At 40.9% G+C, this 19,633-nt stretch overlaps 1 protein-coding gene across 2 annotated transcripts in view; it reads left to right on the forward strand.

Annotated features, from left to right (window-relative positions):
• The window catches only part of LOC125456880 (BCLAF1 and THRAP3 family member 3-like), a 49,353-nt gene continuing 29,720 nt past the window's right edge, over nucleotides 1-19,633 (forward strand). For both annotated transcript variants that reach the window (XM_048540379.2, XM_048540380.2), the window contains exons 1-2: nucleotides 1-125; nucleotides 4,342-4,416. In XM_048540379.2, the coding sequence (XP_048396336.1) occupies nucleotides 4,376-4,416 (41 nt within the window). In that variant the 5' untranslated portion in view covers nucleotides 1-125; nucleotides 4,342-4,375. The remainder of the gene's footprint in view (nucleotides 126-4,341; nucleotides 4,417-19,633) is intronic.

The following is a 19,633-nucleotide window of genomic DNA, read 5'->3' on the forward strand; positions in this document are numbered from 1 at the left end:
TCCGGTCGGTGGAGCGGGCGGCGGAGGGAGCGCGGCGATCTAGGGGTCGGTCTAGAGTGGAGACGAGGCAGCGTCCCGGAGGTGGTGGTGGTGGTGGTGGTGGCGGCGGAGAAGGTGTTCACACGGTTAGTTTGCGTTTGCTGTCCGGTTTGTACAGGCGGAGGGTTATCGTGATTCATCCCCATCCCTGAGGGAGAGGGGCCCGCTCAACGGTTACATCCGGGTGACCCCCCCCACCCCGATTGTGTAGTAGTGGGCACGTGATGGGTTGTGTTGTCGAATAGTCTCTCCACTAGAGTGTTAGCATGGTGCATCATTAAACAGTTTGTTACTCAATTTCCCTGCCTTCCACCCAGTCGCAGGCTTTCTCCTTTTTGTGTTGTGTTTCCCCCCACCCCCACTGCTGTTAATAGCTGGGATGGTCTGGGGGTGCCGGTCGTTGGACTGGATTAGGGTGATGTGGGCAACGTCAGAAATCACGCCACACCAGGTTGTAGACCCACAGGCCCATTTGAAAACACAAGCTTTCAGAGCCTCGCTCCTCCTCTGGATGTTAGTAGCCGAGGTGGTACCGGGCACAGAAGTAAAAGATCAAAGGGTGACATCACTGATTATTATGATGTATTAAAAGAAACCTAAGATGCTGTTAAACCTTTAATCAGTTAGAATGTTTCAATTGATTGTGTACGTGGAAATCCCCAAATTCCTTCTAGTCACTGTCCTGAGTGAACTGGGTTGGAAGGAATGTGCAGGTACCCAAGTCCTACTGCTCGAAAGTCAGAAATCATACGACAGCAGTTTGTAACCCAGTAGGTCGATTTCAAAATCAATAGCTTTCCAAGGTTTGCTCCTTCATAACTGAAGAAGGAGCGAGGTTCTAAAAGCGTGTGTTTTCAAATAAGCCTGTTGGGCTATAAACTGGTATCATGGGATTTCTGACTTTGTCCACCCCAGTCCAACACTGGTACCTCCACATCATGGCTACCATTCCTGAATCACAACATTAGACAAAATATTTGTGTTAATCACCAGATGACCAGGTGCTTTCCTTTGGTACTGCTATCCAGAATAAAAGATATTTTCACCAGTCTTCTTCAATAAGTGGACAGCAAAGAAGGTTCAGAGGAAGGGTCACCAGACCTGAAAAGTTAAGTCTGATGTTTCTTTCGTAGTTGCTGCCAGACCTGCTGAGCTTTTCCAGCAATTTCTGTTTTTGTTCCTGATTTACAGCATCTGCAGTTCTTTTGGCTTATTATTTAGCGAAGAAGGTTACCTCAGTACAACAGGATCTTGATCAGATGGGCCAAGGAGTGAGTGGTAGATATTGGTTGGAGTCGCAGGTAGATCGCAAAGAGGGTGTCAACACGGTGTGGAGCTGGAGGAACACAGCGGGTTGGGCCTCATCAGAGGAACAGGAAAGTCACCGTCTTGGGTTGGGACTCTTCATCAGAATGGTCTGATGGTCGGAGTTCTGATGAAGGGTCCCAACCCAAAATGTTGACTCTGTTCCTCTGTTGCTACTTGACCTGCTGTGTTCCTCTAGCTCCACGTTGTGTTGCTTCTGACTCCAGCATCTTGATGTCACATAGTGAAGGTGGTGTTTGGTATGCTTGCCTTTATTGGTCAAGTGCATTGAATGTAGGGGTTGGAATGTCATATTGTAGCAGTAGTGGACATTGGTTAGGCCACTTTTGGCATACTGTGTGCGATTCCGGTCTCCCTGCTAGGAAGCATATTGTGAAACTTGAAAGGGTTTGTGCTGTAGAGAGAGGCTGGATAGACTGGGACTATTTTGCCTGGCGCATTGGAGGCTGAGGGGTGACTTTATAGTGGTTTATAAAATCATCATGGGCATGGATAAGCTGAATGGACAAGTCTTTTCCCTGGGGTGGGAGAGTCTAAAACTAGAGGCACAGGTTTAAGATGAGACGTGAAAGATTTAAAAGGGATGTAAAGGACAACTTTTTCACCCAGAGGATGGTGTGTGTATGGAATGACCTGCCAGATAAAGTGATAGAGGCTGGTACAGTGACACCATTTAAAAGGCATCTGGATGAATATATGAACAAGAAGGTTTAGAGGGATATTGGCGAAATGCTGGCAAATGAGATCAGATATCTGGTTAGACCAAAGGGTCTGTTTCTGTACTGTATATCTCTATGACTCTAATAAACTCAAAAGACTGGTTAATTCCGAAATATAATGGGCTGCTGATGGTCTAATGGCATTATTGCTAGACTGTTAAATCAGAGACCCAGTTATGTTCTGGAGACTTGGGTCTGAAACCTGCCGTGGCAAAAGGTGGAATTCAATAAAAGAAATCTGGAATTAAGACTGAAATGATGATCATGAAACCATCGTCGATTGTCAGAAAAACCTATCTGGTTCACCAATGCCCTTTGGTGAAGGAAACTGCCATTCTTACCTGGTCTGGTCTATATGTGACTTCATACCCACAACAACGTGGTTGACTCTTAACTGCCCTTTGGGCATTTAGGATGGGCAATAAATGCTGCCCTAGCCAGCAACACCCTTATCCCGTGAATAAGTAAAGATAAAAAAGGATTAAAATTATATGCCATTTTTAATCTCAGATCAGATATGCTCACGCAACAGAAGGGGCGCATAGACTGTGTAGATCCATGCTAAAGAAGGGTGTTGTGAAACTTGAAAGGGTTCAGAAAAGATTTAAAAGGATGTTTGTCAGGGTTGGAGGAATTGAACTACAGGGAGGTGCTGAATAGGCTGTGGCTATTTTCCCTAGAACATCAGAGGCTGAAGGGTGATGGTATACAAGTTATACAATCACGGGGCATGGATAGGGAGAATAGCCAAGTCTTTTACCGCAGGGTAACAGAGGGCATAGGTTTAAGGTGAGAGGGAAAAGATTTAAAAGGGACCTGGGGCAATTTCTTCTCACAGAGGATGGTACGTGTACGGAATGAACTGCTAGAGGTGGTAGAGTCTGATACAATTACAACATTTAAAAGGCATCTGAATGGCTATGTGAATCGGAAGGGAATAAAATAATATGGGCCAAACGGGACTAGATTAATTTAGGATATCTGGTTAGCATGAACCAGTTGGACCAAAGGATTTGTTTCCATGCTGTATAGCTCTATCGCTCTAAATGACATTTAAAAATGAGTAAAGAAAAATACATCAGAATAATGGGAACTGCAGATGCTGGAGAATCTAAGATAACAAAGTATGGGGCTGGATGAACACAGCAGGCCAAGCAGCATCTTAGGTGCACAAAAGCTGACGTTTCAGGCCTAGACGAAGGGTCTAGGCCCGAAACGTCAGCTTTTGTGCTCCTAAGATGCTGCTTGGCGTGCTGTGTTCATCCAGCCCCACACTTTGTTATCTAAAGAAAAATACATTTTCAGACTTACAAAATAAGGGATTCAATGATGTGCATTTCGCTTCTTGCTGACAAGAAGTGAATTACTGACAACTAGACAGTTTGGATGGAAATCAAGCTGGATTCAACTGTTTGGATAGTGACAAAGTAATCAATATACTGAGAGGTGGAAATTTCACCAGGTTCTTGAGCACTTCCTCCAAGACAGCAGGAGAGAAAGAAAGAGACGTCTTACCACAGCTTTGGAGGTTTTCTTCATATAACTCCCTAGGTTTATGAATAAGAAAGCAAATTCAGAAAGACTTGCTAATTAACAGGACATGGGGCCCTATGGTCTCTTTCAGAGCCAGGTTTTCTCCTAAATAAGGGCAATAAATCCCATCTCTTAATTCCCCAAGAGTTTGCTTGGTTATTTTTCCAAAGTGACTTCATGCAGTCAGCAGTTGGAGCACAGCCTGCATTAAACTGTTAAATAAATGTGGAAGAAGCCACATATGTTCCCTACAAACCTTGCTTAAAGCCTGTTTAATCCAGAAGATGAGCAGACAGTTGACCATCTTCCAGCTTTTCGCATAGTTCTTAAATGTAGATATGTATGTCCAACAGTCCCACTGTCTTAAAGCTCTTATGTTTTTACTTCTCTTCAGTTCCAATGTGACCTGAAATGTTAACTCTCTTTCCTTCCATAGGTGTTGGCTATCCTGTTGAGGTTTTCTTGCTTTTGATTTCCAACATCTTGGTATTTTGCTTTCGAAGAGTTCTGACTGTTGTGCATTATACTGTATTTTCCCATCACTTGCTTCGTAAATGATGACTAGCTAGAACACATAATCATTTGTAGTTGTAGACAAAGGAACTATGTGTTCTTACAGATTAAAGAATCTCTTTCAGTGCTATCTTACTGCTAATCTGTGTCCGCGTTGTTGTGCATTCCTGGTGAAGCAAAATGTTCTGATGAAGTTTTATGATCATCACAGGCACAGCTGAAGGCATTGCTAATTGCCTGATACAATGGTTCGCTCAAGGTCGAGATCCCCACGATGGAAGCACAGGTAAGCGAATCCTCACTTTTGAAAATGTTATTATTCAATGATTATATTCCAATCCTACAGGAGGGCTGATAAAGACTTAGTAGGAACTCTAGATGCTAGAGAATCTGAGATAACGAGGTGTAGAGTTGGATGAACACAGACCCGAAACGTCAGCCTTCCTGCTCCTTTGATACTGCTTGGCCTGCTGTGTTCATCCAACTCTACACCTTGTTATCTAAGAGTGCTGATAAAGCTGGTTATTTAATCATCCTTTGGCACAGTGGCCTAATGAGATCAGATCTGGAAAATAAGCTCATAAATTTCTTTGTACATTGAAAGCAATCCTGTGAAATAATGTCCATGGCAGTTTGATGTTCGAATTGCACAATGTGCATTGTTGTGTTACAGATTATATTGGAGCTAGTTTCTGGTAGGAGGCTGCTCGGAATGAATTCCACATTAGATAAAATCCTTCAGAGATAATGGGAACTGCAGATGCTGGAGATTCCAAGATAATAAAATGTGAGGCTGGATGAACACAGCAGGCCAAGCAGCATCTCAGGAGCACAAAAGCTGACGTTTCGGGCCTAGACCCTTCATCAGAGGCTCTGATGAAGGGTCTAGGCCCGAAACGTCAGCTTTTGTGCTCCTGAGATGCTGCTTGGCCTGCTGTGTTCATCCAGCCTCACATTTTATTATCTTAGATAAAATCCTTGTTTTTTTTTGAAAGGATTGCGTTGCAGATTACATTTCCTGAGGCATTGTGTATTTGGTGTGAGACGACTGGCGTGTTGACACGCCTGTGATGTTTAGATGGCTTGCTGAGATGAATAGAATTGTTGATCAGACATTTTGATGATGTGTATAGGATAGTGAACTTGCCAAGAGATGGCCTTGAATAATATTAATTTTGAGTATTTGTATTTCCAATTATGATACAGTTTGATTGAACTCACCTTTAACCCAGCCTGGAAGATACTTAAATGAATCTAAACTGGACTTGCATGTGTATAATGCTATCCATCTTATAGAAATTGTTGAAAAGCATTATAGACAGATCACCTGTCTCTCAGGTTTGTGGCAAAAATCGAACCATGTTGGGGAAATTTCGCAAATGAAAAGAAAAGTGAGTAATAGTAAATAACATTTTGAGACAGTGGTGTTACACGGATCAGAAGTGGTGTATCCAGCAAACACGGCTGTGCCAACATATGTGTGGAGATGTTTTGGGCTTCTATTTCCAATGTCCAATTTGCTGATGATGCAAAGGGAAGATGGTGTGGCAAGCAGCAAGGGAGAGTTAAAAGGAATAAGCTAATGAATAGGTAAAGAGAAGTGTGTGGTGATCACTTAAGGAAAAGTGCAAGTATACACCCAATGGAAAGATATTGGAATGAATGGAAAAACATTGATTTTTACAGGAATGTACTTAAGAAACTGGCCCACTCCTGCTCCTTTCAGCCTACTGAGCCTGCTTTGTCATTTAATTAGATCATAGCTGAGCTTCTACCTCAACATTTTTCCACATTATCACCATATCCTTTGATAACTTCAAGATCTAAAAATCTATCAATCTGTATTTTGAATATACTCAGCCACTGAACCTCTGCAGCCTTTTAGGGTAGACAGTTTCAGAAATTCACCGTCCTGCTCATCTCAGTCATATGTCAGTGTACTGCTTATTCTGAGATCGTGTCCCCCTGCCATCCCTGGGGAACCATCCTTTCTGCACCTGTAAAATTTTGTTTCAATAAGACCACTTCCTTCCTCCTGTACTCAAGAATAAAAGCCCAGTTTTCTCAAGCTATCCTCATAGGAAAACAGCCAAGCCAGGAATCAACCGGATGATGTTATGTTGCACTCCCTGTACGTCAAATATATTCTTCACAGGTACATAACACCAAGGCAGTACGTAATGATAGCAATATTTCTTTATTCTTGAACTCAAATTCTCCTTTAGTAATTTCCCTAGGAGCCATTTCTCTTCAGAGGTCACATTGTCACCTCACTTTCTGTCATCAGCAAAATTGGAAATATTGCATTTGAAACCCACATCCAAATAATTCACAGATTGTGAAGATCAGTTACTGCAAAAGAATATATCGTTGTACTTTTAACACTGTAAATTATTTATTAAATAAAAGAAATGGGTACATTCTACAAAATCGTTGGAGAGTTTAATTGCAAACACTAGAAAATGACTCAAACTCTCACATTTCCTTCTATTCCAGTAGTTTCCTTACTAACTAAAGCTCTAGAGAGATTCACCACTACCTCTACACCAGGACTTTTAACTCATTCTGACATAACTGTAACTTTCTGTAGATTCAGTGGGTGCTTTTCTTAAGTTGGTATCACTCCCTAACTCATTCAGTGCTAAAAACTAAACCATCTGTTGCTTCAACTTCAGAGCAAATACGCGAGATCCCTAAACTCGTTGCTAGCAGTTTGCTGGATGCCTTACTAGAGAGTTCAGTACTTTTGTCTCCACACTTCGTCACACATGCTGGTATGACTTCTGAATTTTTCAGTATATTTTCCAGAATTCCTGTCATTAGGTGCCGGGACAGTTTTCTTGTACCTCTTCTTCCCACTAAACCACAAATCCTCATCATTTCACTTCAAAGGTTGTAAAACTTCATTAAAGTACAAATAAACAAAAAGACCTCCAGTCGTCAAGACACACAGTATAAGTGAAATGACACCCATGCTTCTGTCTCCTAAACGCAGTACAAATAAGGCTCAATTATGCATTATTCCAAACATTGTCCACCACCATACCTTTTAATGTAACTTGGAACAAACTGCATTTCTTTCAGACTCAAATTAAAATTGCTTCAAATTAGAGTAACTCTTCAATACATGCTCCATCACAAAATAATTTTAATTAGTCCTTTCTCATTATGCGTACAAGCTCTAACTGCATCTGTTTTCTAGTTTATTCCTCAACACCTGGTTCACTAATATCCTTTGGGGAAGCAAACTGCCATCCTTACTTGGTTTGGACTATATGTGATTCCAGATCCACAGCAATGCAGCTGACATAGAACATTACGCACAGTACAGGCCCTTCGGCCCTCGATGTTGTGCCGACCTGTCATACTGATCTGAAGCCCATCTAACCTACACTATCCCATGTGCGTTCATATGCTTGTCCAATGACGACTTAAATGTACCTAAAGTTGGCGAATCTCCTACCGTTGCAGGCAAAGTGTTCCATTCCCTTACTACTCTCTGAGTAAAGAAACTACCTCTGACATCTGTCCTGTATCTTTCACCCCTCAATTTAAAGCTATGCCGTCTCGTGCTCGCCGTCACCATCCTAAGAAAAAGGCTCTCCCTATCTAACCCTCTGATTATTTTATATGTTTCAATTAAGTCACCTCTCAACCTTCTTCTCTCTAATGAAACAGCCTCAAGTCCCTCAGCCTTTTCTCGTAAGACCTTCCCTTCATACCAGGCAACATCCTAGTAAATCTCCTCTACACCCTTTCCAAAGCTTCCGCATCCTTCTTATAATGCGGTGACCAGAACTGTACACAGTACTCCAAGTGCGGCCACACCAGAGTTTTGTACAGCTTCACCATAACCTCTTGGTCCCGGAACTCGATCCCTCTATTAATAAAAGCTAAAACACTGTATGCCTTCTTAACAGCCCTGTCAACCTGGGTGGCAACTTTCAAGGGTCTGTGTACATGGACACCGAGATCTCTCTGCTCATCTACACTGCTAAGAATCTTACCATTAGCCCAGTACTTTGCCTTCTGGTTACTCCTACCAAAGTGCATCACCTCACACTTGTCTGCATTAAACTCCATTTGCCACCTCTTAGCCCAGCTCTGCAGCTTATGTGTGTCTCTCTGCAACCTACAGCATCCTTCGTCACTATCCACAACTCCACCGACCTTAGTGTCATCTGCAAATTTACTAACCCATCCTTCTACGCCCTCATCCAGGTCATTTATAAAAATGACAAACAGCAGTGGACCCAACACCGACCCTTGCGGTCCACCACTAGTAACTGGTCTCCAGGATGAACATTTCCCATCAACTACCACCCTTTGTCTTCTTTCAGCAAGCCAATTTCCGATCCAAACTGCTGTATCTCCCACAATTCCATTCCTCCACATTTTGTACAATTATCCACCCTCTAGGATGGGCAATAACACCCTCATCCCTTGACTGAACACTAAGAAAATACTGTCTCAAAAACTATCTAGTCAGCATTCGGGAATTTGTCCTCCACAACACCCCTGCTAGGTAGGTTTATCCAATTTATACGTAGATTGAAATCTTCTGTAATTCCTGCATTATCTCAGTTGCACGCATTTCAGTTTTCTAATTCATAGTGGTATATGTTACCGTTAATGTTTGGCCTCGAAGAAACTCCCACCAATGTTTATTGCATCTGTTGTAACTCCTAAGATTCCTTCTTTTTAATGCAATTTTCTCATCCTTTATTACTAGTGCTACCTCACCCCTTTTTCCTTTTTAGCCTATTCTTCTTAAATGTTAAATACCCTCTAATATTCAGATCCCAAACTTGATCACTGCAGCCACATCATCAAATGGAAATTATATATTATCTGCTTACTTCCATTGTTGCTGTCAGTTCATCAGCCCTGTTACAAATGCTTCTCACGTTTTGATAGAATGCATTTAATTTTGTTTTTTTTTCCCACAACTTCTCACTACCTCTGGAGATAGATTTAATTTTATGTTCCATCCTTCTTGTCATACTCTAATTCTCCTTTCCTTTATTGCTACTTTTCTGTCTTGCTTTCTTTTCCTGCTACTTTTTCATGTCATGGCTCAGCTGGTCTCCTGCCCTCACTATTTAATTTAAAGCCCTCCCTAATGCCTAAGAAATATCGCTGGTCAGAACACTGGTTCTAGTACAGTTTTGGGTGAAGATCGTTCCAATACAGAATACTCAAGGATATTCCATGGCCAGGAAGGACATACAAGAAGGAAAAAGAGGTGGAGTTGCACTGATAATAAGGAATGGGATTAGTACATTAGTAAGTGCAGATCTCGGATCAGAAAAATAGTGCATGGGATCTGTGGATGGAGGTAAGGAACAGCAAGTTTCTGCAAACATTGGTTGGAGTAAGTATATGCCACTAAATATTGGTAGTATAGGTCTGGTATTAATCAGGAAATGAGACAGGCATATAGCATAGACAATAAAGTTATTGTGAGTGACTTCAATCTGTGTACTGACTGGGTAAATCAATTGAGCACTAAAACTGGAGGATGAGTTTCTAGAGTGTTTTTGGGATGGTTTTCGTGCTATGCCAATTTTAGATCTTAAGTAATGAAAAAGGGCCAATTAACAATCTTGTTGCAGAACTTTAGTCGTGACTGACCACAATATAATAGAATTTAATTGTTTGAACTACCTCACTTGCATACAGAAGCAACGATGTTAAATCAGAATCAACAAAACTATGAGAGCATGAGGCACAAATTGGCTGAGGTCAGTCAGAAAAATATGTTATAAGGCACAACTTTACATAGACAATGAATAGTCATTAAAGAGCTATTGCATGATTTCAGCACTTATGTATTACTCAAGGTGCAAAAGCTGTGGCTAACAATGGAAGTTCAGGTTTCTTTACAATTAAAAGAAAATGTTGAAAGTTGCCAGAAGTAGCAGCAATTCTGAGGATTTGGAGGTTTATAGAATACAACGAAGGACGACCAAGAAACCAATAAGGAAGGAGGCAATTATGATTGTCACGTATCAAAAAATATAAAAACAGACCTGAAAGCTTCAATAACTATGTAGAAAGGAAACATTTGGTTAAAACGAATTGTCTTTCTTATGGGTAGAGTCAGGACACTTTCTAAGGGAAGAAAGACAAAAACTAAGTGATTTCTTTGTGTCTTTTTCACTGAGGAAGATTTAATAAATTTCCCAAAGCTAGAGATTAATTGACTAGGAAGAATAAGGGATTGAAGGTAATTAGTGTAAGTAAGTTGATTGCACTGAAGAAATTAATGGGACCACAGGTTTATAATTCCCCAGCCCTGATAGCCACTTCCTTCAACATTCTGGAATGCAGCCTATAAAGCTAAACAATGCATTGGTAATTTTCTTACAAAAATATATAGATTCTGGAATGATGCCTGCAGGTTGGAAGATAGCAAGTATCAGTCTGTGATTTAAAGGGTGAATGAGAGAAAACAGAAGTACAGATTTGTCAGCCACATAGAAATTGTTGGGAAATACTCTATTATAAAGGATGGGATAAATAGAATCTTGAATTATACTAATCTGGTTGGACGTAGTCTGAATGGATTTGCAAATGAGACCTCATGTTTGACAAACTTGTTTGAGTATTTTTGAAGATATTACTATCAGAATTGATAAAGGAGAGCGATGGGCACAAGGATCAGTACTTGGGCCTCAGCTGTTCACAGTATTTATCAATAATTTGGAGTTGGGTTCCAAATATAATATTCCCAGATTTACAGATGATACAAAGCTAACTGACTTGGTATGTCTTAGTGAATGGGCAAGAACAGCGCAAATTGAATATAATGTGGAAAATGTGAGGTCACTGTCTTTCATGGGAGAAACAGATGCTTAGAATATTTCTTAAGTGGTAAATAATTGAAAAGTTTAAATGTACAAAGGAACATTGGTATCTTTGTTGATAAGTCCAGAAGAGGATTTGAGTGCAGAATTAACAAAGTCTTGCATCAGTTGTCTAGGAGCTTGGTTAGACAGCATCTGTAGTTTGTCTCCTGGGTCAGGAAATTTGTTATTACTATAGAGGGAGTGCAATAAAGATTCACTATATCAGCTCCTGAATACTGTCCTTTTGGGAGAGTTTGTATTTTGTACAGTTTCTTAGAATGAAGTGATCTAATTGAAGCTTCAAAAATACTTAAAGGAATAGACTGGGTAGGTTCAGGTGAGATGGTCCCCCTGCTGGGGTCTCTAAAAGGTAAACTTGCAATAGACCTGCCGGTCTATAGAGAGAGAGAGAGGACTAGTGATGGTTCATCCCAAAGGTCGTCACTCCTCAGGCAATGGGAGAGGTTCAGAAGTAGAGTCCTTCATGGTAACCTCAGCTGGTGCAAAAATTGAACACGTGGTGTTGACATCGCTTGGTATCGTAAACCAGCCGTCCAGCTATCTGACCTTGGGGAGTCTTGTGCTGTGGTGCACAATTTAAAAATAAGGGTGATACCACTTGGGTCCAAGATGAGGATTTTATTTAAAACTCAGAATTGTGAACCTTTGAAATCTCTGCTACGGAAGGTTGTGAAAGCTCAGTATTTAGATACGTTTAATGTAGAGATTGATAGATTTCTGATTACTAGTGGCATACAGCATTATGGGGACAGGGTTGGTAAAAGACCAGTGTTTGACAAACCATGATCTTATTGAATGGTGGAGCAGGCCCAATGGCATGAATTGCCTTTCAGATCCTCTGTTACTGCCATGTTAAAATTAAGTTCTCCATGGGGTTAGCGCAGAAAGAAGGCTTCCCTCATGAAACCGGTGTTATTGACTGATCACAGATTGGTTGATATAGAAACAATACGCAGAATTATGGGGAAAAGGCAGGAGACTAGCCCTGTTAAAATGTTAAGGGAGGTAGTGCACGCACGGTGGGACAAATAACCACCTTTTTCGCTATGTCAATTTCGTATTTCAAATTCAGTTAATATTTAGAATGAGGAGTGAGACGACAAAATAAGTTGTTGCATTAAGACTGTTAGAGAATGAAATGTCTTGCAATTAAGAGTGAGAAAAAAGAAATTGGTGGTAAGTTGCTGAAATGTTTGATTTCTTCCATGAGTGATATAACCTTAATTTGAGATTAATTTCACATTCAATCGCGTTTCCAGTTGATGGCTTCATTCATTTGTAAACTAGAGTCATTTTATACTGTGGATTTTAGGGTTTACATAATACAAGTTCCAGTTTGAAGCTACCATTCATTTATTTCCAAATGTGTGTCACATATGACTCTCTTCCATCTGTTGCTCTATATTTCAGTCTGTTTGGTTGTGACTGTAGATCTTATTGTTTACTATGCTCATCTCCCACTCTCCCTATGCTGAAGTCGTTGACTTTTTTGGAAATTTGTCATTATATACTATTTTATGCATAATGCACCAGCATTATTTGGATTGCACGGTGCGAATGCGCAGACTGCTTTAGAGTTTTTACTGAGTGCTTTAAATCGCTGCAAATGTATGTGGTGAATCAGAAGGTGCAACATGCACAAACTATATTGATGTTAAGTATGTAATGTTAAATATACTATTATAGCCACTGGTTCCTTGACATTTGTAGCACAGAATGAGGACATTCAGTCTATGTGTCAGTAATGCCATTTTCCAGCTTTTTGCCTGGAGGCCAGCAGAGCAAGTGAATATCTAAATACTGCTTATATCTAACAGGAGTTTCTGACTCAAACATTCTTTCAAGCATTGAGTTCCAGACTCTTTCTACCTTCTGGGTGACATAAAATTCTCTTCAACTTTCCTCTTAGTCTTCTACCTCTTAATTTAAGCCTGTGGTTCTGGTTACTGATTCTAGTACTAAAGGAAAAAGTTCATTCCTATACCAGGTTGTTTCTCAATCTGCACTGCTTCAAGGAAAACAATGCCAACCTGCCCAATTGTTCCTCATAGCTCAGGCCCTCCAGCCCAGGCAACATCCGGGTAAATCTCTGCACTACTTTTAGTACAGTCACATCTTTCATATAATGTGACGAGAACTTAATTCTCTATTTGTTGCATAAGCAGCCATTTTATACCATTCCAGCATAACTATCAATGCCTCAATTAATAAAATCTAGTATTCTATATGCTCTCTTACCATCTTATCTACCTGCCTCCGATCTCTAGGGATCTGTAGATATGCATACCAAGGTCTCTTTAATCTTCAATACTTTCGCACAGTCCTGCTATTCATAGTGTAATCCCTTGGTTTGTTAGTCCTCAAGTGCATGACGTCACATTTTTCCAGGTTGAATTCCATTCACCAGTGCTCTGCCCACCTGACGAGATCTTTAGTAGCCTCTGAAGTTTACACCTATCATAGAACATAGAACAGTACAGCACAGAACAGGCCCTTCAGCCCACGATGTTGTGCCGACCATTGATCCTCATGTATGCACCCTCAAATTTCTGTGACCATGTGCATGCCCAGCCGTCTCTATCCTTTTCATTATTTTCTGCCATCTAATTTTTGTGTCATTTGCAATTTCTTGATCATACTCCCTTAAAGTCCAGATCATTAATGTACACCGCAAACAGCAAGGACCCCAGTATGGACCCTGTGGAACCCCTTGGAAACAGACTTTCAGTCACAGTAATAATGGGAACTGCAGATGCTGGAGAATCCAAGATAATAAAATGTGAGGCTGGATGAACACAGCAGGCCCAGCAGCATCTCAGGAGCACAAAAGCTGACGTTTCGGGCCTAGACCCTTCTCTGATGAAGGGTCTAGGCCCGAAACGTCAGCTTTTGTGCTCCTGAGATGCTGCTGGGCCTGCTGTGTTCATCCAGCCTCACATTTTATTATCTTCAGTCACAGTAATGTCCTTTTAATCACCCTCTACTTTTTGTCTGGCATGCATTTTCAATCCAGCATGTCCCTTTTTTACCTTGGATCCCACGAGCTCTTACTTGACCAATCTGCCACGAGGGACCTTATTAGATGCCTTGCTAAAGTCCATGTAGACCACACTAAATATATTACACTCGTTGACGCTCCTGCTTACCTATTCAAAAAGTCAATCACCTGTCAAATACGAACTTTCCTTAATAGGGATAGTCATGATAGATTAAATCTATCTCTCCACCTGCAGATACATTCTGCTCTTCTGTGCTTTTTAATATTATTCCCGTCATCAAGGTTAGACGGACTGGTCTTTAACTTCTTTGTCAATGCTTTCCTTTTTTTAAATGATGGGACAATGTTAGCAGTCCTCCATAAGATCAAGAGAAGTAAGAACAGCAGTGTAGGCAATTTGGCCCCTTGAGCCTGCTGCTCTGTTCAATAGGATCATGGCTAATTCATTGTTCCACGTGCACTTTCCTGCCATTTTCCCCATAACTGTTGATTCTCCAACTGATCAAGAATCTATCTCTATCTTAAATATACAAAAGGACTCTGGCTCTATAGTTCCATGTGGCAAGAAGTTCTAAAGATTCTAAACCCTCTGTGATTTTAAAAAAAAATTCTTCATCTCAGTTTTATATGGCACTCCCTTATTCTGAGACAATGCCATCTGATCGTAGACTTTCCCATGAGGGAAACAATCTCTCGGCACTCACCCTGTCGAGACCCTTACGAATCCTATATGTTTCAATGAGATGTCTCACATTTTTGTAAACTCCAGTCATAGAGTCCCAACCTGTTTAAACTTTGCTTGTAAGGTAATCCCTCCATTCTGAGGATCATCCTAGTGTACCTTCTCTGAACTGCCTGCAGTGAAATGATGCCTTCTTAAGTAAGGGAAGTAAAACTGCTCGCTGTACTCCAGATGTGCCTCACCATCACCTTGTACAGTTATAGTAAGACATCCCTACTCGTGCTGCAACCCCCTTTCAACCAAGGGTCAGTCCTCTGGCACCTTAGATGTGGCCAGAGGATTTGAAAATTACTGCCAGGGCCTCTGATATCTCCTCCCTTGATTCCACCAGCAGCCTGGGGTGCATCTCATCTGCTTTGCAGATTTATCCATTTTTAAGGCAGCTAAACTGCTCGTCCCTTCTGTCTCATGCCATTCCCCCCCCCCCAACTCTGTAGTTGATTCCTTGATCAATATTGCAACCTTTTGCCCTCCTCTTCGATCTCCTGACTATCTTGTCTAAATACCCTGTAAACCAGGAATGTAAAGCTGGCATTCCTGCCCGTCTTCCAACCAAGTTTCCATCATGGATACGATAACATATTCCTATATACTTATCCATGTCCTCGGCCCTTGGCTCTTTTGGTGTATTTTTCTGACACCTATCATTAAAAATGTATTCCATTTAGCCTTGCTAAGTTCATTTCTTTCGTATCTAAACTATGTTTCCTCTCCCTTCCAGACACAACCTAATCATGTTTTAACTTCTCAAATCATCACAGCTTCTCATCCCTCAGAACTACTTGTTAGGATCCCATTACTGTATCTAATTGGCTTAATTCAAAACATCATTAGAAAGTCTCCCTGTGTGGATGTTGATCCCATTACTATTCAGATGTAATGCATCCAATTTGTACAAGTCTAATTGACCCAGAAATGTCCCAATGCCTCTGGAATCTAAAGTGGTCCCTGTTGCACCATCATCGAACTACGCATTCATTTGCTATGTCCTATTTTTATACTCACTACAGCTTGGCACCAGGGGTAATTCACAGATTACTACCTTCAAAGTCCTGCTTTGTACTTCCTATCGAGATACCTGAAGTTTTAAGAACTTAATTCTCTTGCTTTCTATGTCATCGGTCTTGACATGGGCCACAGCTTCTGACTGTTCACTTGCCCCCTTCAGACTGCCCTGCAGCCATCCTGTGACATAGTTGGGCCTGGCACCTGGGAGGAAACATACAGTCATGGAATCAAGACTCCTGATGCAGAAGCACCTGTCTACTCCCCTCACTAAGAAAGCCATTAGCACTTGATTATCTTTCCAAATCTCTTCTCACCATTACCCCTGAGCAGCTGGACCATCCACAGTGCCATGGTCTTGGTTTTGGATGGCAATCCACAGGGGAGCTGTCACATTCACCCTTTTCCAAAGTTTGCAAGCAAAATGTGCTCGGAGAGTCCCCATGTCTTTTCCCCATTTCCTCAGCCCCCAAACTACCAATTCCCCTACTTGGGGACCAAGTAATTGATGCCTGTCTTTTCTGCAAGGTCTCAGAATTTGAAGCATATTCTTCAGGTTAAATTCAAAATTATTCTTTTATTGTATGAATCCAGTAAGAGTGACCTTTGTACAATTATATAAACATTCCTGTAAACTTTGACTTGATTGGATTTAACAAATTATAGGTTGAAAGAAATGCTAAAGTTGATGTACAGAACTTGGACAGTTACCTCAACAATCTCAGGTAAGTTAGCCTTATCAGAAAATATTTGAAGTAAAGTAAAGAAGTCCAAATTAATAGATTCATTCGCAAAACATCAAAAAAAAACGAAATCGTAAAAACAATGAACAAAAAAGTGACTGAAAAGGAATAAAATCTACCATGGAAACTAGAAATTAATAAATTCATTAATCGGCACATTTTTAAGAACTAAAACTGGTCTAACAGTGAATGAGGTGAGTTATTGAGAAGTGAAGAAATAAAAATGGAAAGGACCATAGATGTAAATAAAAAAAGGTGGACTAAATCAGCAAAAAATAAATGTTTGATCATTTGAATTTGCCAGAATTGCAAGTAAATGCAGAAATTTTGTCAATGAATGAAAGTCAGCAAATAAATGTAATTGGTGCAAACTTTGCTTGGTGCAGCTGGAGAAAGAGAAAATTGGCAGCAAAGACATAGATTCTTCCCTTGCTCTATAATCAGTCACTGAAAGTCTGCAGTCTTATGAAGAAGCAGGACTAAGGATAATGGAACCTGTGTGGTAGGAGCTAACAGGAAACGGAGCCAGGATAACTTTGTCATTTCCCATTGAGAATGCTATGGTGACTAACTGCATACCACAGGGATCAGTGCCAGGATCTTGTTGATTTGTGATCCCATGAATGACCTGGATAAAAGAATCAACTGCATATTTGCTTAGAACCCAAAAATAGATTAGATTAGATTCCCTACAGTGTGGAAACAGGCCCTTCGGCCCAACAAGTCCACACTGCCCATTGGAGCATCCCACCCAGACCCATCCCTCTATAATCCATACACCTCTGACCACTATGGGGAATTTAGCATGGCCGATCCACCCAGCCTGCACATCTTTGGACTGTGGGAGGAAATCGGAGTACCCGGAGGAAACCCATGCAGACACGGGGAGAATGTGCAAACTCCACACAGACAGTTGCCCGAGGCTGGAAACGAACCCGGGTCCCTGGCGCTGTGAGGTTGCAGTGCTGACCAGTGCTAATAGGTGAGAAAACAATTCAAACTATTTAAAAGGAGAGGGACATGCAGAATGTAGCAGTATGTATTGATCTTGGTGCCCTTGTCCATGAACATTTTGCATTCATATACAGTACAAGTAGTAATTAGGAAGACAAATGGAATGTCACCTTTTAGGACTGGATCTTAAAAGTATGGATTATAATAGTGAAGAAATGTTGCTGCAATCTGAGTATTGGTGAGTCCAGGTTTCCTTGCATGAGGAATGTGCTTGCATTTCAGATCACTGGTAGACAGTTGGTAGGATGCTATCTTAGAATGAAAGTTGTGATTTGACAGAATGAAAGGTTACTTAATTAAAATATATTAAGATTTTGAAGGGGTTTGACAGGATAACTGCTGCAAGGATGTTTCCCTGAAGCAGGGACAACTAGGACAAGAGGATACAGTAAATCTCCTGCTTGAGAGATGATTAGGACTCTCATCTCTTTGAGGATTGTTGGTCTTTGGGAATTTTCTTCTCAAGCAATCAGTAGAAGCTGGGTCATTGAATGTTATCAGTGTTGAGTTAAACTTATTTTTGATTAGCAAGGGAATCAAAGGTGATGGGGGCAGGCTAAAATGTAGTTCACGCTTCAGCGGTTCCAAGTCATGATTTGTTTGTCTTGTGGACCAGGCCTAAGTGCTCAAAAAGCCTATCCCTACTCATTTTGATCTTCCAATGAGCCGCGTCAGTACGGGTTGGGGCAGTTAAGGATGGTCCTCAATTTAATCTACATTCTGTTGTAAATTGATCATTTTAGCTGGCGTACCATAATCTGTCTTTGCTGGGTGTCTTGAGTTAATGATGGGAAAATAAGGTAGATCTCCAACTGTTGATCATTGGAACTGTGTACGAAGATGAGACAAGGTGATTTTGGTTGTTGAAAATTATATCTCGGTCCTACCCCAATGTTCCAGACTCCACAGGACAGCATCTTCAAGTCCTGAATGAGGTAATTAATGACCTTCCCTCCATCACAAAGCCAGTGAAGCTGGTAATTACAGACAGTTCCTCTGATAATGAGTCATTCACGTCTGTATACAGCCAAGCGTGGACAGCTTTTGGATTCAGGCTGATGTGTGACACAATAGGAGAACTAAAAATTCTTCATGACTGTCAGTAGCATTTTCATTGTCAAATGAATTAATGCCACATCCCCTGGAGCAGGTAAGAAACTGGATATTCTGTACTAAGTCACTTGTCTTTACAAAATCTCTCCATCAGCTGGAAGCCACTTGTCAGAATCTGAATGAAACACTGTCCACTTGTATGTATGTGGCTACTACAGACTGCACAGAATACTTGCCGCCATCCCAGGCAAAGCAGTTCCTATGAACACCACTTCATCTAGTAACTAAAACAACCAATCCGTCTACCATCCAATGTACTTCGTCTGCTGCTTATACAAATCAAGATGTACTGCCGCAATTTGCCACGGTTTCATTCGATCTGCTGATAACTGTCCTTGCTTGCTTAGCAGGACAAGGACATCGGATGTATAGAATACCCATCTCCTTCAAGTCCCACATTATCTACATTTGGACATGTACTACAATTTCTTCAATGTCATGGAGTCAAAATCCTTGATTGCACTGAGTGTTCGTTCACAAAATATACTTCAGTTCAGAAAGACCCACAACCACCACCAACTCCTAAGGACAACTAGAGATGGGCAATAAATGCTGACTTCTCTAGTGAAGCGCACAACGGGAAGATTATTTGAAACAAGAAGCGGACTCTCTTTCAGCTATGACCTTTTCTACAATCAATATCGCCCGAGTGTACTTCAATAAAACTCCGCTTTAAATAATAGCAACTTGAATGAAGTGCACAGCGTCAAGTAGAAGCCCAAACAAAACTTTTGTGAATCAGGAAAAAGCTATTGTATGGTTTGGATAATGAAGAAGCTGTTTCCGCCTGTTTATTTTGCTGAAATGATGTCTCCTTTTACACCTGTTTAAAGGCAATATCTCATTAACCACTGCACAATATGAAAAATTTTACAGTTGCAAAGAGATATATATGCATCCTTGTTTCTTGAAATCCAATCCTTAAAATTCAATGGAAAGCTCTTCTTTTTCCAAAGATGGGACAGTGATGTTCTTGGTTATATCTGTGAGTGGTCACAAACAAACCATCAACATTG

Source organism: Stegostoma tigrinum, chromosome 12 (assembly GCF_030684315.1).
Source record: "Stegostoma tigrinum isolate sSteTig4 chromosome 12, sSteTig4.hap1, whole genome shotgun sequence".
In the NCBI taxonomy this organism is placed as follows: domain Eukaryota; kingdom Metazoa; phylum Chordata; class Chondrichthyes; order Orectolobiformes; family Stegostomatidae; genus Stegostoma; species Stegostoma tigrinum.